The 25,946-nt window shown below is 41.6% G+C and overlaps 1 protein-coding gene across 7 annotated transcripts in view; it reads left to right on the top strand.

Moving 5' to 3' along the window:
• The window catches only part of eif4enif1 (eukaryotic translation initiation factor 4E nuclear import factor 1), a 47,690-nt gene extending 23,158 nt beyond the window's left edge, over positions 1-24,532 (top strand). For 4 of the 7 annotated variants that reach the window (XM_078226806.1, XM_078226810.1, XM_078226805.1 and 1 more), the window contains 10 exons: positions 6,055-6,243; positions 6,858-7,093; positions 9,428-9,602; positions 10,921-11,006; positions 11,911-12,059; positions 14,126-14,216; positions 14,717-14,843; positions 16,658-17,005; positions 20,836-21,015; positions 23,109-24,532. In XM_078226806.1, coding sequence (XP_078082932.1) covers positions 6,055-6,243; positions 6,858-7,093; positions 9,428-9,602; positions 10,921-11,006; positions 11,911-12,059; positions 14,126-14,216; positions 14,717-14,843; positions 16,658-17,005; positions 20,836-21,015; positions 23,109-23,314 — 1,787 coding nt within the window. In that variant the 3' untranslated portion in view covers positions 23,315-24,532. The remainder of the gene's footprint in view (positions 1-6,054; positions 6,244-6,857; positions 7,094-9,427; positions 9,603-10,920; positions 11,007-11,910; positions 12,060-14,125; positions 14,217-14,716; positions 14,844-16,657; positions 17,006-20,835; positions 21,016-23,108) is intronic. The other 3 variants (XM_078226808.1, XM_078226811.1, XM_078226807.1) reach the window with 1 other exon arrangement.
• Positions 24,533-25,946: the final 1,414 nt, after the last annotated feature.

Below are 25,946 nucleotides of genomic sequence, written 5' to 3'. Positions count from 1 at the left end.
GGTATTGTGATGGCTTCATTTTGAGCACTCTACTAGATCTATCGTGAAGCAGTGCAAAACCTGAGGAACTTGAAATAAACCAAATTAAGTGCTGGAGAAATTAATAGGTCTAAAGTTGGCAAATATTTGGACCTGTTAGACTACATAAGTTTTGAGGTAGCTACAGTGGTAATGATGTTGTGGCTGATATTTTGCAATTAGCTAGATGTTTCATCAGTCCCCATGAATTGGAAGGTAAATGTGACTCTGTTCAAGAAAGGAGGTGGAGCTATTGGCCTGACAGACAGCTGGAATCCACTATTGGTGTGAATCTGGGCAGAGTTGATATGGATTCATGAAATAACAAATCTTTGTCGCTGCCATGGTAGGCAAGGGAACCATTGTTTCTTGTACATTAGATTTTCAGTGTTTCACAAGGTATGCAAGTTGGTAGAAAAAATTGGTGTATGGATTGGGTGTAATATATTAGCATAGATTAATCAATGGACAGAATAGGAATAAACAGGTCTTTTTCAGTTTGGCAGACTGCAACTAGCTGGATACTAAGATCATTGCTTGGCGCTCAGCTGTTCCAATAGATGACGGGACCTAGTTTAATGTGTGCAAGGTTTGTGGACATTAAGCTGCGAAGATGATGTGCAGAGAACATAACGACGCCATCTCCACATCAGAGGCATATAGACAGATTGCCATGTACTTGTTAACTCAGATGGAATACAAGTGTGTGAAGTAATTCCCTTTGTGAGGAAAGGATACATTTTGAATAGTGACAGTGGAAAGTGTTGGTATTTGGAGGGACTGGGTTTCTTTATACATGAATTACCAAGTTAATATGTAAACAAATTACCAAGGCCAATAATATGTTGGCCTTTATTCATATGACTAGATAAATCACCATGAAAAATGAGGTGTTTGAACCTGATGGTTTTAATTGAAATGATCAAATTGCATCTAAGATTTGCAGGCAACATTTGGATCAAGTAGGCAAATAAATTTATACTGAAGAATATACCTGCAGGGGATATGTGAACTGTGGACAGTGACTTGGGGCAAATAGACTTGTAAAATTCTTAAATATCTGTTGGAATAATGCACCATTGTGCTCAAAATGGAAGTTGACGGGTGTAAAATGTTAGGAGTCAAAGATGATGTAATGGAGAACTGATGCACCCCAAGGTTGAAAAAGACTTTCATGTAGTGGTTTGTTTGAATTAGGACTTTAAGTTGCTGACAACATAAGCAAACAGATTATCTTGCAGTGTTTTCATTGCTGTTCTGCAAATTCAGCCGGTGCTTTCACAAGTAAGAAATGGCACCTTCTTTTGTGCGCCGAGCTCCTTGAACTGAGGTCAGCAACTTTGTTAACAGTGCATTTTAATTCTGTCTGATGCAATTAGAGCTGCAATGCTGTTGCTCAAATGATGCCGATAATGAAAAACACAGGCACATTTCAAGATTTGGGTTTTACAAATGTTAGAGAAAGTATCATTCACATTAGTATCAAATCTATCTTGATGCTAATTGAGGTTGTGTAGCATGAATCCTTATTGAGCAGCATGTGGCTGCAGAAGTACGGGTTAGTCGATTCTGTTCTAGAGCAATTTAAGCTACAAAGAAACTAACCATTTTAGTTAGATTAGATCATTTGAATCTTGATTCCTCAATTAAACTTGTGCACCTGTTAAATGTTTGTGTTCTACACTGTGGATCTTGGCTTGCTTTCTAAGTTTAAAAATCTGGTTTAATTTCCAGAAGTTCTTGCCAAACCCACAATTAAGTTGGCTCCTTCATGGTGAACCATTACTTTTTAAAGTTAAGACTTCTAATTTCAAAAGAGAAGTGGATTGTTACAGATGTGCTGGTTGGCCAGTGAATCACTAATGGAGAGAAAATTGCCCTTACCAGTGCTACCACCTTTTGAAAGAGACTTCATCTGCTGTCTCATGTCACTACACCTATTTTAATAGTTCCTGGAATTCACACTGAAATTGGCATTCTCCCCTAACCCTAATGTCTATTTTTCTTTCCACCCCTGTCCTCAACCCTGCCAGCTCATACAAAATTCATTGTGCTCAGGAAATATAAATTTCCATTTGGACAAGTCATTTGTTTTAATATGCTTTCTGTTGACTTACTGTAGGGGAAATAGCCCAGTTCTGCCTCTGAAATGGAAGCAGTGTTGGAAAATCAGTTGAATGCCTAGTTCACTAATGTCCTTTAGGGAAGGAAATCTGCTGTCCTTACCTCGTCTGGCCCAACTGACTCCAGAGCCACAGCAATGTGGTTGACTCTCAACTGCCTTTGGGTAACTAGGGTTGGTGAATAATTATTCTGAATTTTAAAAAAGACTTTTGGTTAATGCAATGCATGTGTTCCCTAGATGTTGCAGGTGATCTTAGACTAACAGAATCTACTTGTCATTGATTTGGTGACCTTCTGTACTTGATTTGAAGCTTAGTCCTTAAACGCTATCATTTTTGATAGCTGCATTACCAAATCTCCGATGTGAAGAGCACATTTTCACTTGTGAAGAGACTGCAGTTCAGGGCTATAACTAAGCTAGTCACAAATTAATGAGGACTTGTAGAGAAACTTCTTCACTCAGGAGTGGTTAAAATGTGGAACATGAAAATGTGGGACAAATAGCATACCTGCATTTAAAGGGAATCTCTAAGCAAATGAGAGAGTAGGTTATGCCTATGGGGTTAGATCAGAGAGATGGGAGGAGAGTTATGTGGAGCATAAATATAGAATATTATTGAGAACTTGAAGCACAGAATAGCTGGATCTGATGTGACTCTCTGGTCTTAAGATAATGGATGAATTGGGTTGTAATTTTGTAAAATTCCCTAGATTTTTGGCAAGGTCTCAATGGATTAGAAAATGATGTGCTCCTCTATTCAAGAAAGGAGGGAGTCAAAGCAGGAAACAATGGGCCAGTTAGCCTAGCATCTGTTGGGGAAAATGCTATTGAGGTAGCAGCAAAACATTTGGAAAATAAGGCAGAGTTGATATGTGAAAGTGAAACAATGTTTGACAAATTTGAGTTGAGGGCTTAAACAGTGGATAAAGGGGAATAGTAGATGTGTAAATTAATTTCTAAAACGCAGTTCACAAGGTTATTACAAAAGATAACTCATGAAGTGGGGGTTGATATGTTGGCATGATAAATGATTGGCTAACAGGAAGCAGTTGGGATAAATATTTTTATTTTCGTAAAGTGACTCGTGCAGTTCCACAGATTAGTGCTGCACCCTCAACTGTTCAACTGTTTACAATCTGTCAGTGACTTGGATGAAGGGTCCAAGTGTATAATTTGCTGCTACAAAGATGAGTAGGAAAACAAGTGCCAGTAAGTGGGTGAAATTTGATGGAGTGTACTGTGGGGAAAATGAGATTCCTGTTTTGGTAGAAAAAGCAGAACATTAAATGGATGAGGCTGCAGTACAGAGGGATCTGCATGTCCTTGTACATGAATCATGTTAGCATACACATACAGGAAGTGATTAGGAAGACAAATGGAATGTTGGGATGGAATGCAAAAGTAGAGAGATCTTGCTCTGACTTACAAAACTTTGAAACAATACCTGTTTACAGTTTTGGTCTCGAGGATTGACATACTTGCATTGGAAGCAGTTTTGAGGGGGTTCACTGGGCTGATTTCTGGGATGAAATGGTTGATTAGATCCATATTCAAGTTTAGGATGAGAGGTGACCTTATAGAAGCAGAAGACCCGGAGGGGACTTGACAGCATAGATGCTGAGGATGTTTCCTCTCCTTGGGGGAATCTAGAACTAGTGTTTTTTTTTTAAATAAGGGGGCTCCCATTTAAGACCTGGATGAGGAATTTCCTCCTTCAGTGGTTAACTTTGGAATTCTCTTCCCAAAGACCAGCGCCTGGGTCATTGGTTACATACAAAGCTGAATTTGATAGAATGGCAAGGGAGTCTAGGGTTGTGGACTGGGAAGGGTGCAGAAAATTAGAGGTAAAGCCACAATTGGATCATTTATGGTCTTATTGCATAGTGCAGCAGGGTCAAAGTGCTGAACAATCTACTATTTGATATTAGTTGCTGTTCCTCCAGTTTGAATGGAACTTAATGCACTTGTTTCATTCAAATAAATGCCTGCATTTATAGGATGTATGGAACATTCCTTCAATACTGCTCTGGATCCAATCCCTTTTCCCCAGTGGAATTAATGCTTCACTATTGCAGATTCCTGCTGTTAGCCTGAAGTGGAAAATTTCATCAACTTTACTTCCAATTTCCATTCTTCTCTCTCTCCTTCGTGTGGCCTCGGATTCTTTCTTGACTTCTGCATCTCCATGATCTACCCTGTCCATACTCGACCTGCTTCTTGTTGGGGATTCAATTCTTCCAACTTGTGTCAAATCTGTTTTTTGGTGCAGTTTCTCTTTCCCCCACCCCACTCAAAGCAAGGATTCCTCTTGACTGTCCATTTTTGTTTTGCACTTCAGTTCTCAACCTCCTCCCCTTCCCCTCCCTCACATGACCATCATAGGTTTCTCTTCGTCCTCCCCTTCCATCACACCAGCCTCCATATTCAGTAGCTCATCTGCCATCTCCAGCATGCTGCCACCATCAAACCCCCTCATCCCCTTCACGTGTTCAGAAGCGACTTTTCCTCCATGATGCCTTGGTTGATTCCGCCAACATCCCCTCCCTTGTACAGCAGCTTTCCACATGAGCACAGAACACTGCTTTATTAACTGCTCTCTCCACCTGTCCTGCCACTTTCAATTATCTATGCAAATATCTACCCAGGTCCCTCCGCTCCTGCACCCCTTTAAGAATTTTACCCCTCATTTTATTGTCTCAATGTTCTTCCTACCAAATGTATCACCTCACACTTCTGCATTGAACTTCACCTGCCACCTATCTGCCCACTCCAACTTGTCTATGTTCTTTTGAAGTTCCACACCATTCTCTTCACAATTAACAATACTTCTGCACACTTTGAAATTATCCCCTGCACACAAGATCCGGATCATAGACATCCAAGGTCCTTACCAGCCCCTGAAGAACACTATTATAAACCTTCCTCCAGCCCAAAACTCCATTGACCATTACTCTTCTGCTTATTATTCAGCCACTTTTGCATCCATGTTGCTAATGTCCCTTTTATTCCATGAGCTATAACTATTTTTGCAACCATTTTAATGAAGGCTGCATTGACCAAGATACCACCTTTTGCGCACGACATTGAACTGATATATTTTCAGAAATTTAAAATCACGTTGGACTATTTGAGTAGGCTCATGGAGTCCATCCACTGTTTGAGTCAGCATCACTTCCTCTAACCATGGGGTCAAGCCTCACTTTAACCATGGGGTCAAGCCTCACTTTAACCATGGGGTCGAGCGTATCTTTCATTCTGGGGCTTTATTGTCAGTTCAGTCATATTTGTCCAAATGACGACTCTGAAGGATTTTCCTTTAACTTTTGTGACGTACTGAAATAACGCATTGCATGTTACTTTGTTACAAATGTGGAAAGCTTGACAGGCCTAAAATATTTTACCTACTTTGTAATTCCACAATTGAACAAAATACATTTCATGTAGCTGATTTTTAGGTAGGTGGTCAGGTTCAAACAGAACTTGTGCTACAAAAATATTATTGGGTGGTGCATTTCTTGGCATAGGAGTGAATGACTGCTGTTTATTGGCTGACAATTCCAGGGAACAGCCAGTATAAATGAATTTAAAACGTTGCATTGCTGTGGTCTCCTGCACACTGCCAGCTTGCAGCCAGGAAAAGGATGTCTGATATCGGTTAACTGAGTAAATTACTATGGCTAGCTACTTGCCTGCCTCAGATGCAAGAAATGGCTTCAACAGGTGACTGTGCTTCTCCACTCCCCTCCCCTGACTACTTTTTCAGCATTCCTGCCAAAGCTGGGACAATGCTGATGTAAAATTATCCCAAATGTTCCAATTCCTGTTTAGCTACCTGCACAAACTCCATCTTGCAATTGCTCAAATGTGCTGTATGTTTGCATTCTGCTAAGCATTATTTTTGCTTTGGACAGGTCTGGAGCAGAGGATCCCAACACCTGTTTCACAGCTCGGTAACTACTTTGCTCCCATTCAATCGAGAGAAGATAATAAGGAAGTTAATAAAAAGGTTGATATTCTAGAGATACTGCGAAAAGCAAATGTGGATGTGAAACCACTGCTGTCCAATCTCACTGCCAACAAGGAGAAACTAAAGGAGAGTTGTACGTGCCTCTTTTTCTATTTTTCTCAGCTGAGATTGTAGTTGAGGTGCAATCTCAAACTTACCAAGTGGATTGTCAGAAGCTTTGAATGAGTTGCCAACCTATCTTCCTAAATGATCCCATTTTGGGCTGACTTGTTACATTTCTTTTGATGCAAGATGGCATCAGTATGTCTTAGCTGTGTTTGAGATTTTTGGTGCATTTATCAAAGCAACAAATTGTCCAGGCAGCTTCAGTGATCATGTATATATGCTGAATCTGTTTTTGCAGCTCATAATTGAGGCCTGTTATGGCATGTGGGAGTGGTGTTGTATTCTGTGAATCTTGGGAGAAAATTCCAGGCTTCCAATTGCAATTGGTAAATGTGCTCCTAAAGTTGGTTGTGACTCGGTCAAAAGCTTTTATATTCAAGAACTTGAGCATGGCCTGAAGTTTAGTTATCCTTTGTACAGCTTGTATTAATATAAAACTTAAGATGCGTATATATCTTTGAATGTATGCCAGCTGAAGACAAAATTGCATGTTCCCATTGAAGCATGAACTGAGTGCCCACTTGCTAATTGATTGCTGCAAGTGTAAACTAGGATGTGTAATTGCCTTCATCTGCTTTACAGCACAGACTGGAGTGGTGTTATCTGTGGAGGAAGTGGAAGCGGGACTGAAGGGTCTCAAGGTGGAACCAGAAAGGAAACTTGCCACCCCATTCATGGTGGAACATCTGGAACAGACTTTGACTGCATCGTCAGGTCCCAAACCAGTACAGCAGAGAGATATGGACATGACTGCTTTTAATAAACTGGTTAACACTATGAAGGCAAGTGGGACTCTGCCTTCACAACCAAAGCCCCCTGTAAGTAGAAGGTTGACTATAGATTCAAGTCTCTGACTTGATCATGCTTTTATATTGTGACTTGACTATTTCATATGTAGTGATGGGCATAACAGGCAAGATGTTACAAATTGAGCACAACCTTGATCTGAATTTTGACTGAAACCCCAACCCAGGGTTGGACTATCACTAGAGTCTAACGCTCAATAACCTGGCATCAAAGAAAAGCATGTGATAATCTTGTTACCTTAACATTTTTGTGGCTTTTGATTATTTGATAATGAACAGCTGTTATGCCTAATATTATTTTCAATGTTGTTGGCATACCCAAGTCATCAAACCTATCTGAATATGACTTTTTTTACAAGTTCCGGGAGTGAAAAGCAAAGTAATATGGAGACGGAGTGTTTGTTTAGCCTGGGGTGATGTAAATTCATCTTGAAGCCAGTTTTGATTAGAATAGGTTGAAAAATGTTTTGTTTTTTAAAATGTCAGCATAGTTGCAAGCCAGTTACTTTTGCAATAGAGCAGCTATGTAGCTTTTGACCTAATGCAAATAGGTGATCTTGGCGTTCTATTGGAGATTGTTCAGAATGTTTCCTAACTGTAGTAACTCAGTTTCCCTAACTACAAGGTACATTGTCAACATCAGCTAGTTCAGAGAAAACAATGAGTTTATTGTTGTATTGGAGATCGAATTGAATCCAATCGTGGTAAATTGACCTCGTAACTGCTGTGGGGTTATTTGACAACACTTTCTGCTTTCTACTGACTGATGTCTGCTACTAAAATGGAAGTCATGATGTGGAGATGCCGGCGTTGGACTGGGGTAAACACAGTAAGAAGTTTAACAACACCAGGTTAAAGTCCAACAGGTTTATTTGGTAGCAAAAGCCACACAAGCTTTCGAGGCTCTGAGCCCCTTCTTCAGGTGAGTGGGAATTCTGTTCACAAACAGAACTTATAAGACACAGACTCAATTTACATGAATAATGGTTGGAATGCGAATACTTACAACTAATCCAGTCTTTAAGAAACAAAACAATGGGAGTGGAGAGAGCATCAAGACAGGCTAAAAAGATGTGTATTGTCTCCAGACAAGACAGCCAGTGAAACTCTGCAGGTCCACGCAACTGTGGGAGTTACAAATAGTGTGACATAAATTCTGATTCTAGGATCGCATGATAAAGACTCAGGAGGAAAAAAGCAGAAATATTTATGTGAAATAGTGTGACATAAACCCAATATTTGTCACACTATTTGTAACTCCCACAGTTGCGTGGACCTGCAGAGTTTCACTGGCTGTCTTGTCTGGAGACAATACACATCTTTTTAGCCTGTCTTGATGCTCTCTCCACTCCCATTGTTTTGTTTCTTAAAGACTGGATTAGTTGTAAGTATTCGCATTCCAACCATTATTCATGTAAATTGAGTCTGTGTCTTATAAGTTCTGTTTGTGAACAGAATTCCCACTCACCTGAAGAAGGGGCTCAGAGCCTCGAAAGCTTGTGTGGCTTTTGCTACCAAATAAACCTGTTGGACTTTAACCTGGTGTTGTTAAACTTCTTACTAAAATGGAATCCATATTATGACTTGACCACAGCTTGTTCTGCTTTTGATTTTCCTTGAAGTATAACAGAATTGTAGAGGGTAAAACCCCAAGGAGATTGCTAACTTTTGGAAATTACTAGCCGCTAAATTCCAAATATAATTGGCTTTGTTGAAATGGATGCTGTTCAATTTGCAGAATTATTCCTCATTCAGGGTTCCTTAAGCAGCAATTGCTCTCCATTTAAGTAATTTGGGGTTTTAACAATGGCAGTCAATGCTGAATTGTATTATGCAATTCAGATAGTTGCACAATGTGGGTGATTGGTACTGCTGCCTCAGTGCCAGGGACCCAGGTTCAATTCCAGCCTCGGATAACTGTCTGTGCAGTGTCTGCACATGCTGCCCATGTCTGCATGGGTTTCCTCTGGGTGCTCTGGTTTCCTTCCACTGTCTAAATTTGTACAAGTTAGGTGGATTGGCCATACCTTGCCCCTTAGTGTCAGGGGATTAGTAGGGTAAATACATGGGGTTGGGGGATAGGGCCTTGGTGGGATTGATGGTGCAGGATTGATGGGGCTGAATGGCCTCCTTCTGTACTATCTGGATTTTAAGTCCAGATAAGCTCAACTTGCCCATTATTGTGGCTGCAAGGAAGCATGGGGAATTTTGGAATGTCACCTTCCATTTTGATCTGGAAGTCTTGTTTCTCTTTTCCAATTGGAAATGGTCTGTGGTCCATTCTTGTCTGGTTAAAAGATTCCACGTGGTGTATCTGCTTGGATCAAATTTTGCATTTTTGTACAGGAGATTCTACCACCCCATGTAATGGGGCCTCCATCACCAGATATTCTAGGTGACCTGCTTGGCAGTCAGAATCATCATACATCTGCTTTGCTAAATCAGCGAGGCCATACCTCACCAATACCAACATTCCAACAGCCATCACCATCCGAGTTCTTCAGAGTCAAGTCACCAATTGGTGAGTTCTAAAATCCCAGTGTCTGTTTGTGTCTTTTTAACTGCCACTGGTTCTGCAGTACAAGCTGATCTTGATGTATTCAAGAACATATTTGTACTGTAATTGTAGCTGTCCAACTGTACTTGGACATGTAAACCTGAGGCTTGTGGAGATTTTAAATGCTTCAGTATACAGGACTGATGCTAATTATCTTGACCTTTTGGAATGTTTAATTTGAACCCTGATTTTGGGGGCGGGGGGGGGAATATGAATTTCCCACTTCCTGTTCACTGAGTAAAACTACAGAGCAATTTAAAGATGATGTGGTGATAACAGTGCACTAGTAATCTTGAGGCTCAGACTAATGCTGTAGGAACATGGATTCGGAACCCACTCTAGCAGCTAGTGGAAATTTTGGTGAATAAATCTGAAATATAAAACCAGTCTCTAACGGTGAGCATAACACTTCTGCAAACCCATCTGGTTCATTAATATCCTCCCTTTTTAGGGAAGAGAGTCTGGCCTACAACCACCCTCTGAAATGGTCCAGCAAGCCACTCTGTTCAAGAGCAATGAGAGATGGGCAACAAATGCTAGCCTTGCCAGTGAGGCCCACATCCCATGCAAGAACAAAAAATCCTGTGCTCCATTCTAGTGAGCATAATTGCCATCACATCAGCTGCATGACTAGACACCATCTCAAACCCTGAGATGTGCAAATTGCAATTTTTCACAAAAATAGTTGTAGAGCAGGTCAAAATTTCATGAACTTAGCTACTTGATACTGAGGTTCACAAATTAATTTACCTATAGGATGAAGCTTTGCAACTGCTGCCTCTCATTGCCTGGGACCCGAGTTTGATCACTGCCTTGGGTCACTGTGCGGAGTCTGCACGTTCTGTGTCTGCATGGGTTTCCTCCAGGTGCTCGGGTTTCCTCCCACAGTCCAAAGATGTTCAGGTTAGGTGTGTTGGCCATGCTAAATTCTCCCTCTGTGTACCCAAACAGGCGCTGGAGTGTGGCAACTAGGGGATTTTCACACTAACTTTATTGTGGTGTTAATGTAAGCCTACTTGTGACACCAATAAACTTTAAAGCTTACTACTTGTAATTAAAAAATGTCTGAAAGGAGTGAGATAAACAGAAGAGTTGAATGGTCTTGTGTCTCTTTCTCTACAAGGATGGGGCAGAGTGCCTGATCAAGGCATTGAGCGCTTGGAAAGCTGCAGCATAAATGTCACTAAGTGAACCTATTGGGACAGGGGATATTTTGTTTGAAACTATAACAGCCACTGGTACCAGATACTGTCCTTCCAATTTTACTCTCTCCTGTTTGTAGGTTATGCTCAAAATGCTCCCCACATTCGTGATCACTTCCAAGGATTGCCATTGCCCAAAAATGTATCACCTATTCCAGCTCCACAGGTATGAGGATCTGAATTCACAATTTGTTTGAAAAGCTGACTCTTGTGTCCCAGGAAGATGACTATGGTTGGTTGTCAATTGTTTAAATGTTGGAACATAATTGGATCTGAATTTCCAGCCAATTAAATTCATTGTCTTAACAGCCATTTGTCTATCCTGATGGAATGTTGCTGAGTTTGTAGTTTCACGGGAATTTTCCATCTTCAGTTCAACACGATCTATTTCTCATGTCTTCAGATTAATTATAGCAATTAATTATAGCTCTGCCTGCCATTCAATAAGATCGTGACTGATCTGGTTATGGTCTCAACTCTGCATCTGCTTCTTGTAACCTTTTGCTATAATCTTGCCAACCAGTCAGGAGATGGCCCTGACCATATCCTGCATGCCTATGGGTTGACTTTTCCTCTTTTGAAAGAGACCAACTTTGTGCTGCAAGCTCTCCTTCCAATGCAGAACTGCCAGTAAGGTGCTCAAGCACTGACTCATGCAAAAATTCATTTCCTCCAAATGTGTCATGTCTTTATGTTCAATCGCCTTATTCAATCTGACAGATGATTAGTTTCCATGCATTGGAAACGGTGGGTTAAGCTATTTAGAAAACCCCATAGTAAGTATTTTCCCCACTTAACATCATGGTGACTAGATTATCTTGCGTTAACACATTGTAAACCTTAACTGAAATCTTCAGGTAACTATTTGGTCCACTTGCAGTAATGAGTTGTCTGTAACTTGTATGAATATACACCGTAATCCAACAGATTATACAGTGTGCACTGTCAGATATCCAGCTCTTCAGTTTTGGTCTTAGCTACTAAATGCTGTAGGCTTGCTTCTCATTTGTGACAAGATTGATTTCCTTATCTTCAACTTAATACTGAACTAGATTCTTGATGCATTCTAGGCTGTTACTCCATCCCAACTGGATATGCGACAAGGGGCCATGGAAGGCCTTCCCTTTGCACAGGATTTGCACATGCCAGGGGGGGATGTTTACCAACCTGGGTATGGAAAGATGCACCATGATCACAGCAGGGATGGCTACAGGGTCAGGTATGGAATTCAAAATGGTTAATTGCTGTGTATAAAATCATGAATAATACTGTAATGTTTTCTACATAGGACTTGAGAGCCGGAGTAGGCCATTCTGCCCTTTGAGCCTGCTCTGCCCTGCCATTCAATAAGATCGTGACTGATCTGGTTATGGTCTCAACTCTGCATCTGCTTCTTGTAACCTTTTGACTCCTTTGTCTGTCAAAAATCTGTCCAGCTTTGCTTTAAATAAACTTGGATACATTACTCAGTCCCTTTGTTCAAGTCATTAAGATGGATTATAAATAGCTGAGGCTCCATTCTTTCAGGACACCAATAGTTCTAGCTTGCCAAATGTAAAATGCCCTGTTTAACCCTACACTCCTATCTGTTAATCTATCCTCCATCTCCTAACTTCATGAGGCCATATCGCAACCAGTGCATCCACCATCTCTGCAGCTTTCTTTCCACGCCCTTGGATGTAGAGCATCAGGTCCTGGGGATTTGTCAGCTTTTACGCCATCTAATTGTCTAAATCTATATTTGAGGGTTGGCATTAATGTATAAATTCTGTCCAAAGCCAATATCTGTTTCGTAGGACTTATTGAAACGAGCATTTGTTGGGGTCCTGGACCAGAACCCCAAGTTACATTAAGCCAGACTAGGCCCCAACAATTATTTTCTTTTTGGCATAAATGAGGATAGGGTATTTCTCTCCAAGAGTGATTCCACTGACAAAATATTATCTTTTATAGTAAAACAAACTTTTTAATAGTTAAAAACATAACTAACAAATGAAGCAGCTTTACTTTCTAGCTTATGGCTGTCTGTTCCAGTTCCAAATAAGCCCCATTCATTTATGGATTTAAACCACTTTTCAATAGCATGTATCCCTGGGTTTGTTAACTATGAATTGTATTCTGGAGACTTTGTGGAGAGCATTGTCAGGAACAGCCTGCTCATGCCTCTGACTTTAGCAGACCTGCAACTGCTTAGTCTTTCCCTGCTACAGACCTAGCTCCTCCCATTACCACATCAGCTAATGACCCATTCAATCTAAATAAAAACCCCAGGAGGAATTGCCATCTATAAATATCCATTAGCTCGATCCTAAATAAACACTGGCTAAAATTATCCCGCTCTCCCAAATTCTGAGCTGCATTCCTTCCAAACGTACCGACTGCCTCTAGAACAAAGCTGTATTTTAAACCTAAAGATAATATCAATTGCACTCCTTTCATTGCACATTTGTTTTGTTCACCAGCGTAATTTGAAAACTGAGGTATTCATAAATAGATGACTTCAGGATCCTGCAAATTCCTTAATAGGATTTTGAGGTCTTCAAATGGCTTGATGTCATCACTTTCATTTAAATGATAACTGGTAACTTCATTTGTGCACAAATAGTTTTTCTCAAGCACTCCAAATTAGTGAGTTGTGATCAGAGTTGTATTGCCTGATGGGAGCTGTTCCACTTATTGCTCTCCAAAGGGAATTGAATGAAAAGGAAAAATTTTGCACGGGCTAATGGGAACATATGATTAATTGCATAGCTCTTGGGCAAGATGTGTCAATATCCTTTGTGCTGTTCGAGTGATTTGTCTTGTACCTGAGGTGCATGTCGGTTTCAGCGCAGCTAGCAGCACTCCAGACCTGAGCACAATGCTGACCCTTCAGTGCATTACCAAGTGCTAAACTGTTGGTGTGTCTTTTGGATAAGATGTTAAACAAAGGCCCTGTGCCCTTGGGTGGCCCATAAAGATCCAGGGCACCAGTAATTTGAAAAGGGGTTGGCCTGGTGTTCTGGTTAATATTGATCACTTGGCCAGATCCGAAATTGTGGTGAGTATAACATAGCTGTTAATTGGCTACCAAGTTTCTTGCATGAATAGTGACCACACTTCAGCGACTTGATTTTGCTGTAAAGCACCTTGATGTTCTGAAATTATGAAAGGCACTGATTGGAGCCCTTCCAAGTATTGCTTGCTTCCACTTTCTGCCGTTTAAACAGTGGTTTAATTGTATCCAGGCTACTGTATTAATTTGGCAGCATTGGGTCATCATCTTGCCTTCTATCCTTGTTCTAGGCAGCAACGAATTAGCCGATCACCTGGGCCAACTAATCAGCACCGACTTAATGCAGCATCACCATCACAAGCCTCCTCATTTACAAACATGGTAAGAATTTATACCACACCCTTTTCAATTAGACACTCTTCTGAAAGAATGAGACGTGTTTCCTTGGCCTTTTTGCAAATAAATGCTCTGACAAAGGGTCATCTAGTCTCAGTTTTGGTGCTCTTCTCTCCCCACAGATGCTGTCAGACCTGCTGAGTTTTTCCAGCATTTTCTGTTTTTGTTTCAGATTCCAGCATCGGTAGTATTTTGCTTTTATTTTCCAATAATTGGGTCTGAAATGAAAGGCTATAGATGCAAGATTACACCTAGAAATCAGAGCCACAGGAGCAACTTGAAGCATCAAGTCTCTGGAATGAAAGTCTCTGGAACGAGTTTGAAAATGCCTCACCAATAAGTTGGGAAGGGAAATTAGAATAAGATTAGTATATAAGAATGGGACTACTGATAGACAACACACTTAATTGCCAAATTGTCTATTGCTGTAATTCAATATTTTATTCACACTTTTTTCTTGTCTTTCCTCCCACTTTCCAATTAAGCTTTCTCCATCATTCACCCCTACCTCAGTAATCCGGAAGATGTTTGAAAGCAAAGACAAGGGAAAGGATGGGAAGGAGAACCATCCTGTGAAAGAGTGTGCAGAGGATGGACACATTCTAATAGAAGGTATTCAATGGCACCAATGCATTCATTTATTACCAGTGATATGTCCACTGCCACTGAGGAGCAGACTGGCAAGTATGTGGGCTCTAACTGATCCTTCACCCAAAGTCTAATGCCTTGTCAGTCACTGCTTGGCCCACGTCAGTCAACTTGGTACAGACCAGATACCATTTTTGCTTGGCCACTTCATTGCTGCTACCACCAATGTAGTGGTCCAATTTAAAACATAGTCGGTTCACTAACTGCTCCAGAATCATGCTCCAGCACACCTTGCCAGCTGGGGTAATGATGCTTCTTGTTCTCATGAAGGTGTTGGTGCTTCATGATACTGGGCTAAATCCAAAAGTTCAGACCCCACCACAACAGGAATTTAAATTAGACTACATTTGAAATAAAATGTGAGTCTGTTATCAAAAAACTGTCCTTTGGGGAGAAAATCTGCCTGTCGGGCTTGCATTTTAACTCCACATTTATGAAAATAGTTAATGAATCACATCAGAGATGTCCCATTGAGGAAGAAGGATCTAGGAAGTGGATAAATCAAGCGTGGTTACCCATAGTGTTAAACTGAAAGAAAAATCATAATGTGGCAAAGATTGGTGATAAGCCAGAGAACTGGGAAAGTTTTAAAAATCAACAGATGACCTAAGAGTAAACTAACAATATAAAAATAGACGGCAAGAACTTTAAATATTTTTTAAAAAGGCCAAAGTGAACATTGGTCCCTTCGAGAATGAGACTGGGAAAATAATAATGGGGAACCGGGAAATGATGTGGAGATGCCGGTATTGGACTGGGGTAAACACAGTAAGAAGTTTTAACAACAGGTTAAAGTCCAACAGGTTTATTTGGTAGCAAAAGCCACAAGCTTTCGGAGCCTTAAGCCCCTTCAGGTGAGTCACCTGAAGGGGTTTAAGACTCTGAAAGCTTGTGGCTTTTGCTACCAAATAAACCTGTTGAACCAGGAAATGACAGGAGTTAAATACTTGCGTCAGTCTTCACAGTAAAATACATTAATAGCATTTCAAAAATACTAAATAATCCAGGGGCAAATGGGGTGGAGGAAATAAATAACTGTCACGAGAGAAACTGTATTGGGGAAACTAATGGGGCTAATAGCCAAGTCCTCTGGACCTAATGGATTGCATCTTAGGATGGTAAAGGAAGTTCCTACAGAGATAGTGGATTCACTGATATCAATCTTCCAAGAATTCTTCAATTCTGGGAAATTCCCAGAGGGTTGGTAAATTGCTAATACCCTTATTAAAAAAGGGAGGGAGACAAAAAAACTCTGAAATTGATCAACTGATATTGCTGGCAATGTCATTGCATCATTTCTGGAACAAGGTGTCAACTTTTCCAATCCCCGTCTCATCTCTCCGGTATCTAGTGAAGATTATAGCAAGCCCTTCTAGTTTCACTGCCACTTCAGCAATCTGGGATGCAAGCCATCCCAGACCAGGTGACTTATCCATTTTGACAGCCTTTCTGATCCATCCCTTTTTATTTATTACCTTGAGCGATATTTGGCAGCATCCTCTGAAACACGGATACAAGAACTGATTGTGTTCTAGTTTTGTCCTTTGATTCTTGGGCCCATAATGGGCCCCAATCCCATCTCCTCTTGCCTGTTTACTATTTATATGCTGGCTTCCAGGACTCCTCCCAACCCTCTTCCCAAAGCTATAAGTCTCATTTAATCTAATTTGCCCTGAACCATAGATGGATCTTGGTTTTGTTTCAATAGGACATGTTTTTGAACATTTTGAACCATTTCTCAACCTTTTCCATTATTGTATACCTGGCTTCTCCTGCAGATCATCTCTCTCCTGGCTCTCCAATGGAAAACACAGACAGAGGGGCATCTCCTATTGGAGGGACACGGCCAACCTATCACAGATCTGCTTGTACGACTCCCCAGTTAAACCAGATGCGTTTCACCAAAGACCAGGACTATAGACCCCGATCCACAGGAAGGAAAACTCCCACCAGAGCCTCTCCAGTTCCTGGATCTCCCTTTCCTCGTCCTATTTGTCCTGTACCCATCATGTCACATGTACCACTTGTCCGCCAGTCTCCTCCTCACCTGTCACCTGGGGTAGTTCAGAGGATGCTGGCACAGGGCATGTCACCACAGCAGCTACATCCAGCACTTCTCCATGCAGGTAAGTGAGAAATTTGTTTTCATTTTTGATCACAGCTACCCAGTTTTGTTTCTGTAAAACGTTTTTTTGGTTGGGAAATGGAAGGCTTTTCTCATGCCAAGTCCTCATTGGTCATGATAAAATGACTTGTATTTCAGACTCCAATATTTCATACAATACATTAAAGTAATGCTCAGTACACAAAGGAAGATAGTTGAATAAATGTTTCTAGAAATCTGTCTCTAACCTGATCCTGATGCAAGGCCAAGGGAAGAACCTATTGTGTTCAGAGCTGCTAAACTTGCATTAATAGCGCGCTCATCCCTTGAAGACCTCTTTAATGGTAAATGTTCTATTGCCAAAGGAGACATTGCTGGATCTGGTGCTGAGAAATGAAGTGGGCCAAGTATCTGTGTGGGAACATTTGGGTAAAAGTAAGCGTTGACTCATTAGATGAGTAATGCTTAAGAACAAAAATCTATATCTAAATTGGAAGAGCTAATTTCAATGTGATTGAGATCTGGCCTGGATAAAATGGAACCCAAGACTGACCAGAATGGAGCATTGGGTCATATTTGAGGAAGAGGTGCTTCAGGTACAGGCTGGGTACAAGGTACACTCCAACCAGAGTGAAGACCGTGGAACCAAAAACCAGGCTTCTTGGTTAACAAGGGGGCTAAAGATTGTAACAAAACAGTGACATACATATGTCAGATGAATTAAAGTGAGAATCTGGTTAAATGTGAAGAGGGAAGTGAGTTTAACAACAATGAAGTATAGAATAGCTGTCAACATTAGAGATGCAAAATTCTTCTTGCATGAGCTGGAGTAGGTCTTATTGGGGCCAAAGGGTGAGATGTGCTCAGTGTAGATCAAGACTAGAAAAAGGTTAACACCGGTAACTTCAGTTTAGGCTGCAGGACGTTTTGTGAAAATGTTGATCTGCTAAGCTAAGTTTTTTTTTGAAGGGGTAACCAAGAAAGTAGATGAGGGCAGTGCAGTTGATGTTGTCTACATGGACTTTAGCAAGGCCTTTGACAAGGGACCGCATGGTAGGTTGTTGCATAAGGTTAAATCTCTCGGGATCCAGCGTGAGGTATCTAAATGGATACAAAATTGGCTTCTTGACAGAAGCCAGAGGGTTGTTTTTCAAACTGGAGGTCTGTGACCAGCAGTGTGCCTCAGGGATCAGTGCTGGGTCCACTGTTGTTTGTCATTTATGTTAATGATTTGGATGAGAATATAGGGGGCATGGTTAGTAAGTTTGCAGATGACACTAAGATTGGTGGCATAGTGGACAGTGAAGAAAGTTATCTCTAATTGCAATGGGATCTTGATCAATTGGGCCAGTGGGCTGATGAATGGCAGGTGGAGTTTAATTTAGACAAATGTGAGGTGATGCATTTTGGTAGATTGAACCAGGGCAGGACTTGCTCAGCTAATGGTAGGGCGTTGGGGAGTTACAGAACAGATCTAGGGGTACACGTTCATAGCTCCTTGAAAGTGGAGTCTCGGGTGGACAGACTGGTGAAGAAGGCATTCGGCATGCTTGGTTTCATCGGTCAGAACATTGAATACAGGAGTTGGGACGTCTTGTTGAAGTTGTACAAGACATTGGAAAGGCCACACTTGGAATACTGTGTGCAATTCTGGTCACCCTATTATAGAAAGGATATTATTAAACTAGAAAGAGTGCAGAAAAGATTTACTAGGATGTGACTGGGATTTGATGGTTTGAGTTATAAGGAGAGGCTGAATAGACTGGGACTTTTTTCTCTGGAGCGTAGGAGGCTGAGGGGTGACCTTATAGAGGTCTATAAAATAATGAGGGGCATAGACAAGGTAGATAGTCAATATCTTTTCCCAAAGGTAGGGGAGTCTAAAACTAGAGGGCATAGGTTTAAGGTGGGAGGGGAGAGATACAAAAGTGTCCAGAGGGGCAATTTTTCCAGAGGGTGGTGTGTCTGGAACAAGCTGCCAGAGATGATAGTAGAGGCGGGTACAATTTTGTCTTTTAAAAAGCATTTAGAATCATAGAAACCCTACAGTACAGAGAGAGGCCATTCGGCCCATCGAGGCTGCACCGACCACAATCCCACCCAGGCCCTACTCCCATATCCCTACATATTTACCCACTAATCCTTCTAACCTACGCATCTCAGGACACCAAGGGCAATTTTTAGCATGGCCAATCGACCTAACCTGCACATCTTTGGACTGTGGGAGGAAACCGGAGCACCCGGAGGAAACCCACGCAGACACGAGGAGAATGTGCAAACTCCACACAGACAGTGACCAAGCCGGGAATCGAACCCAGGTCCCTGGAGCTGTGAAGCAGCAGTGCTAACCACTGTGCTACCATGCTGCCCATTCTATTATTATTAGATAATTATATGGGTAAGCTAGGTATAGAGGGATGTGGGCAATTGGGATTAGCTTGGGGGTTTTAAAAAAAAAAGGGTGGCATGGACAAGTTGGGCCGAAGGGCCTGTTTACAGCATGGAAACCTCTATTACTCTATGCTTTAGCCTTTACTATAGCTCATGCAATGTCCAAGTGGTGTAAATACCAAGAATGAAATTGGCAGCATTGGTTCTCATTCATTTGACTGTCCTTCAGGAGCAGTGTTTTCCTTTTTCAGATCCACTTTACATTGCCATTTTAAACACTGAACTAGCGTCTGTAGGTTAATGGCATTGTGTGTTACACAAGATGCAATATTTGGCTAAGAATTCAGGCTTGTAACCAGGCTGGACATGCTTGCCATGGCAGTGAAATCTTTGCACACCTGAGAGCTTTTGGGTAGCTATGTTTTTGAGTTCAGTTGGAAGCTGGTGCCAGGAGGAGCTGAGCGGGAACTACCAAAAGCAGATTTCCCAAAAGAACAGAAGGTCCCAGAAAGCAGTGAATGGGGACGGGGGGGAAATGGGGGCAAAGGCTCCAGATTGGTGAGTGAGCTGCAGGAGAGCACAATCATGACTAAATGGGCTTGAAACCAGAAAATCCAAAGAGACAGCCAAAGGTTGGTGCTTCCTTACCATGGGTGTAAGGAGCAGCAATGTTCTGTCACTGAGTATCAGCATGTATAGAAGGTAAAGTACATGGTGACTTGGAAAGGAATATTAGCATATATATTTTTTTTTCTTGTTCAATGTTTTACTTTGTTAACTCATTGGACTCCTGACTCTGCAATATCTGCCCGCCAGGTTCCACCATAGGATCCGACACACTCATTATTAAATCAGCAGGATAATAACATGACCGTGTATTATTATCATCTTTGCAATACAGATTTCTTTATTCCTCGAACTGAAAACACAGTCCTGCACCTTGAATAGATGGGAGCAGAGGCAGAAGGAATGAAATCTCTGAAATGAGGGGAATTATAGGTCTGATTAAACTTTAAACAAAGTTGGAATGAGGGGATAAGGCTTTGAGCATGAGACTGAAAGTAATTGTAACCAGTGAGGGTTACTGAAGTGATGCCAATTTCCTGTGAGTTATGGAAATGCTGTAATTTATGGCAAAACTGACAATCCAGAGAGCACCTGGCTTCCTTGAGCTAACTGGTGGTTAGCGGTAGGTTGGATGAAGAAACCAGTCAGTGCAGTGTCAGTCGAACTGCTATTCCAAGCAGCGTATTGAACTTTAATCTGGGTTAGAGCTGCTTAATGGTGCCCTGGAATTTAATGTTGGGGTGGACAACTTGTTCTCTATCTGAATGCAACTTGCTATTCTGATTTGGTACAGAAATTGAACATAGCTGTAGGTCTCCAATAGATCATGTTGAATGTAACAGTGACTAGCAAATCAAACTTTTAACCACTTGCCTCCTGAATCTACCTTGGCAGGTATGTTTCCATCAGGTGTGGATCTGTCTCATTTGCAGAGTATCCCTCCAGCCCTCCTCGGGCAGACTTTCTACCCTCTTCCAACAAGTGGACTTCCTCTCCTAAATCCTCGAGCAACACTCTCCACACAAATTCAGGCACCTGCAACACCCTTGCAGCACCTGGCCATGATCAGACAAGGTAATGTTTACATGATTTGTTTGAACATCTGCAGAGTTTGTATGAGAGCTTTGCCCAGCAATGTTAAAGCTTGCAATGACTTGGTTTTTTTTGTATCAGTTCTGGGCCTTTGTTCAGGTAGGTGGTTTGCAGGGGGAGGATTATAGGTGGTATAGCAATAAGGATATAACAGTTCAGCCTCAAGTGTTGGGCTCAGGCTGGCCTTGAGAGATGTTTGAGCAAGAGGAGATGACAAACTGCTGATTCCCACTTTTAATTGCCATCGAATGAGTTGCTGGAAAGCTGGGGCTTGTCCAGGCTTAAAGAATACAGCTTGGGGCTCTGGCAATGTCCCAATGACTGCCAAATTGTTTCAGTTGAATTGATAACTTCCATGGACACTTAGTCTCACTGTTAAAGCTAAGTTAAGAGTTATAACTGTTTTAGATGGTGGTAAATTCATAATTACTGATATTTGAAGCCCTGAACTATATTTTCCACGATCCACATTTTAAAATGTTTGAAGTTTATTGCTTCTATCTTGATTGAATTGTGGTTCACTGTCTGAAAATTTAAATTTGAAATGAAGGCTGAAAGTGCTTCATGTTTCTGGTTTGATGTGAGGTTGGCTTCTTACCTGCTGGCGACCATTACTGTAACACAGGCAAAAGCCACACCACAAATTGCTGATCTTGTGAGCAGTCTCTGGGGTGAGTGTTGCTGCTTGCCACTGTCCACAATTCAGTCTGAAATACTGCCCCTTACAGCCAGCATTGGCGTAACTCAGGGCTGTGGAGCTGGTGTGAGACTGGGAGGGATGCAGCCATTGATGTTTCTGAAAATGAGGATTAAATTTGAGCCATTGGTGAACTGGGTGCCTAAGTAGGTGAAGCAAAACGGGTGACTGAAATAAGGCAGTGTTTGAGGAGCTCCTGTTTCTGCAAGATGGTCATGAGAGCATTGAATTGTTTGAGACTAAAATGTATCCTGAGCCTTGTGGCAACCCAAAAGTTCCCTTGCAGAAGTTGGGCCCGAGCTTCCATACACACACATGCGCTGAGATTGCCCACACACTGCAAAAGAATTAGTTAAAAAACATGGAATTTGTTTTCAGCTGAAGCAGGAGTGAAGATGGTTGTATTTAATGGAATGTGGGTGTTTCTGGCAAGGCCAGCATTTATTGCCCTTGGACTGAGTGGCTTGCTAGGTCACTTCATAGGGCAATTAGGAGTCAGCACACTGCTGTGGGCCTAGATTTGTGTCCAGGCGTACCAGGTTAGAATGGCAGATTCCCTTCCCTAAAGGGCATTAGTGATTGGATTTTTGCAATGATCACTGGTGAGTGGTGGAGGTAAGCAGCAGGCAGTGCATGTGGTGGAGAGGATATGGACTCCACTTCATTTGAGGTCAAAAGTGGTTGAGATGGGGATGGAGTTGGCTAAGAAGTGGGTTTGTGGCAAGAACCAAAGGCAGTGGCTTTATACCTATCTTGGGCTAATCCATTACTATCCATTCTCCATTGTGATGTACCTCTCCAACATTGTCTTCCTGTTGCTGTGCATTCACACCCCCCACAACCAAAACTACCCAAGTTTGAGATCTGGAGGACAAAAGGCTGCTGCAGCTTCGTGATTTTGTACTAGTCAAGTGATGCATGTAGTGATCTACCCGAACCCCCTCACTCTAGAAAACCAACATGCTTGGGTCAGGCAAGGTTGTGAAGGAGCAACTTGCAGCTTCAAAATGAATCCCATCAGATTTATGGATTGACGTAGCCCCTATACGCTGGGGAAAATTAATAAGATTGGATATATTTTATGGAGTTGTCTTTGTGCCCTTCAGATAATCTGCTTGTGCTGCCAGGCCTTCCCTGCTACAGGGGTGGTGTACATTTGCCCCTCATCACCAGAGATAGTGGCTCTTGCTCCTTGCCTCTTGATGCTGAATGTGTGTCCTGTCACTGCTATAAAAGCACTTCAGAATATTCTCTTGCAGAAAAGTGGTAATTTAGGCCACTTCTAAAATGGGTTTCCTATCAATTAAAACATGCAAAAAGACCAACTTGCTGTTGTGAAACTTTTTTTTGCAAGTCTAACTCTTGCTTCCTTTCTCAGTGCTACAGTCCCCCAGTGCAGCCGGCCAGGGATCTGGAGCCCACTTGCATCTGAACCAACAGAATTCTACCCTGCGGCCCCTTCATCAGAGAAGCGGATCGCCTGTTAATCTCTCCAAGTGGTTTGGCAATGATGTTCTTCAGCAGCCGCTGCCGTCGATGCCCAGCAAAGTGATCAGTGTGGATGAACTTGAGCTCCATCAGTAGCAGTGTGGCAATATAGAACATGATATTGGAGAAAGTTTTAATATGGTACCTGCAGGCATCCAAGTACAGGGGAGTGTCCCTGAAAATGGAATTTTTTTTTTGTTATCCCAGTGTTTCTTGGCCCCTCTTTTGACTTCTGTACTGACCATGGGGACAAAGTTACGAGAGCACCAGCACCTGGGATTGTCACTAAACTGTGCCAGTTAAACAGAAGGGTGGCAGAGGTGTGAAGTCGTTCTGTCTGTGGGAAAATTGCCTGCATTAAAGATTGGATACTTCTCAAAAGAATCCAGAGTTCTTCATGTTCCATTGAAAATGCAGCCAGAAAGGGTTTTTTGGGGGATTTTAGGAACGTTCTAAGCCACCATGAAAATTGTATAGGCTCTTGTGTACAGAAATATGTGTAAAATAACACTGCTTACATCTGTACATAAGCATCTGCAGTGGCTGACAATGACTGTGACTGTATATAAAATGCTGCTGGAAGGACAAATGCAATGACATTGTACTCCAGTTTTGCTGAAATATATTTTGTAAGTTTTTTTTCTTTTGTGGAATTTGCAGCATGAATATGTTTTTGAGGGAATTTTAATTTCCAGTGCACTACATGGTTCCTGGGTTTGTAGGGACTAAGCAGGCATCGCTGTACTTGAGTGTTGTGTATATACTAAATACATTTTAATACTGGGAGCAGGCAAAAGCAAAAAGACCCTGTATGTAGACTTTTTTTTTGTTGGGAAATCTAGGTGAGACCAGATCAAGTTTATCGCTGTTGGCTGGGCTGGGAACTGAAGGCCTTTAACGTGAAGCCTTCCCAATTCTGCTACTTGACTCTATGTCCACAGACAGTGTGGGGCTTGATTTCAGTAACTTTCTTTTTGGAACCGGTGGCTGAGGGCTCTGGAATCTGACAGTTGCTTACCAGTAGAGGATGCTAGCCCCATAGCACCAGTACGGACAATGCATTGCCTCCTTTTGTGCTATAACTTTATTTTGTGTGCCTTTTCTGTTCTGTGGCTGAAATGCTTTCATTTTCTTTCCTCGGTCTCCCCTTGCCCGCCCTACCCAATTTAATGTACAGCCCCTTCACTACACTGAAGAACACTGCTTTGTATTGTCCAGAAATGAGATCTGTGACTTTTCTGGAAATTGCTGTTTTAGGGAAGGGAAAAGCACAAATTGATTTAAAAATTAAGCGAATAAAATTTCACATCTCAATGTTACGTTTCTTTTTTAATCTAGTAAACTGCTGTAATTCCTGTCAGAAATGCTGCACTTCCCATTGAACTTGGAATTGACAGTCCCCATACACTGATTATCTAAGCAGTTGTAATTTGTTTTACACCAACATCCCAAAGCTCTCTACACCAGTGTTTAATGCTTGTGGTGTTCCAGAAACGGCCAAATTGTACAAGGTCCAGCAAGCAGCAGTATGGTGAGCAGATAATCTCTTTGATGTTGGCTGAAGATTAATATTAACCAGGACATGGGAGAGAGATCTCCCCCATTCTTCAAATAGTGCCATGAGCTCTTGCATTCAGACAGACCTCTTTCACAGCACCTCCAACATTGAGTTGCTCTGATTTTTGCACTTGGTTTTTGGAATGGGACAAGAGTCCACAATTTTCTGTGCTCCTGTTGCCCTCTAGACTGCTTTTTTAAATCTTAGTACCTAAAAGGACTAAATACTTATGTTAATAGTATCCCCTGGTACTTAAGGACATAACTAGTCAACTTCAGAGGACATCTCAGTTAATCCCATTCCTTTACTTCCACACCCAAGTGTCCTAGTAAGTATTACTGGAGGCCAAATGGAAGTGGGAATCTGGTTTTGGGGGGTACTGTTTTTTTATTGCTTCCACCATTTTGGCCCCATCCTGTTTGACAATCTTGGATGAAATTAGCTAACCCAGAGCCACAAATTATCCCGAGACCATCTTTGTTTCTCTGGTCAATTCTGCAACTGAGTGAAGAAATTTCTCCAAACACTTCTTGTGGAAGTACCTTTTTTGAATAAGGTTTTTAACTCCATGGCTGGGCCATGTTGAGCACCTGTCCATTCCTATTGACTCCATACTGAATTTGCCTTCAGTGCTATTTTTTTTCCTCTGCAGTTAGACTAGTTTAGTGCACCATGTCAACCATCTATATTGCCACCAATGCATCCACTATCTCTACAACCAACTCATTCAACACTCTGTAGATCATAAAATCAAGATTCACAAATTTTCAGTTCTATTAATTTCTCCAGTACCATTTCAGGTCTGCAATCTTGCTAGTCCCTTGATTCTCTAGTACTATTAGGAGGCTTTTTCTATCTTCCTCTGAGGACAGACTATTTACTGTTCTGCTACTTCCTAATCCCCCTGTCTGTGCCTGTAATGAGCCTACATTTATCTTTGCTAATCTTTTACATAAAGAGGTCCACTTTTATGTTTTGCCGTTTACTTTCACATTCTATTTTCCTTTTCAGTTTCTTGTTCCTCCTTTTTGCTCAATTCTAAAATGCTGTCCTAATCCTCAGGCTTGCTACTTTATCTGGCAACTTTTTATGTAAGCCTCTTCCTTTGATCCATGCAATCCTCAACTGTGGTTGAATTAGTTTTTGTGCCTCAAAGGAATGTATGTTTGT

The sequence above is a fragment of the Mustelus asterias genome, chromosome 13 (genome assembly GCF_964213995.1).
Source record: "Mustelus asterias chromosome 13, sMusAst1.hap1.1, whole genome shotgun sequence".
Taxonomy (NCBI): Eukaryota; Metazoa; Chordata; class Chondrichthyes; order Carcharhiniformes; family Triakidae; genus Mustelus; species Mustelus asterias.
The sequence above is the reverse complement of the archived record's forward strand: the minus strand, read 5'-3'. Positions and strand labels throughout refer to the sequence as shown.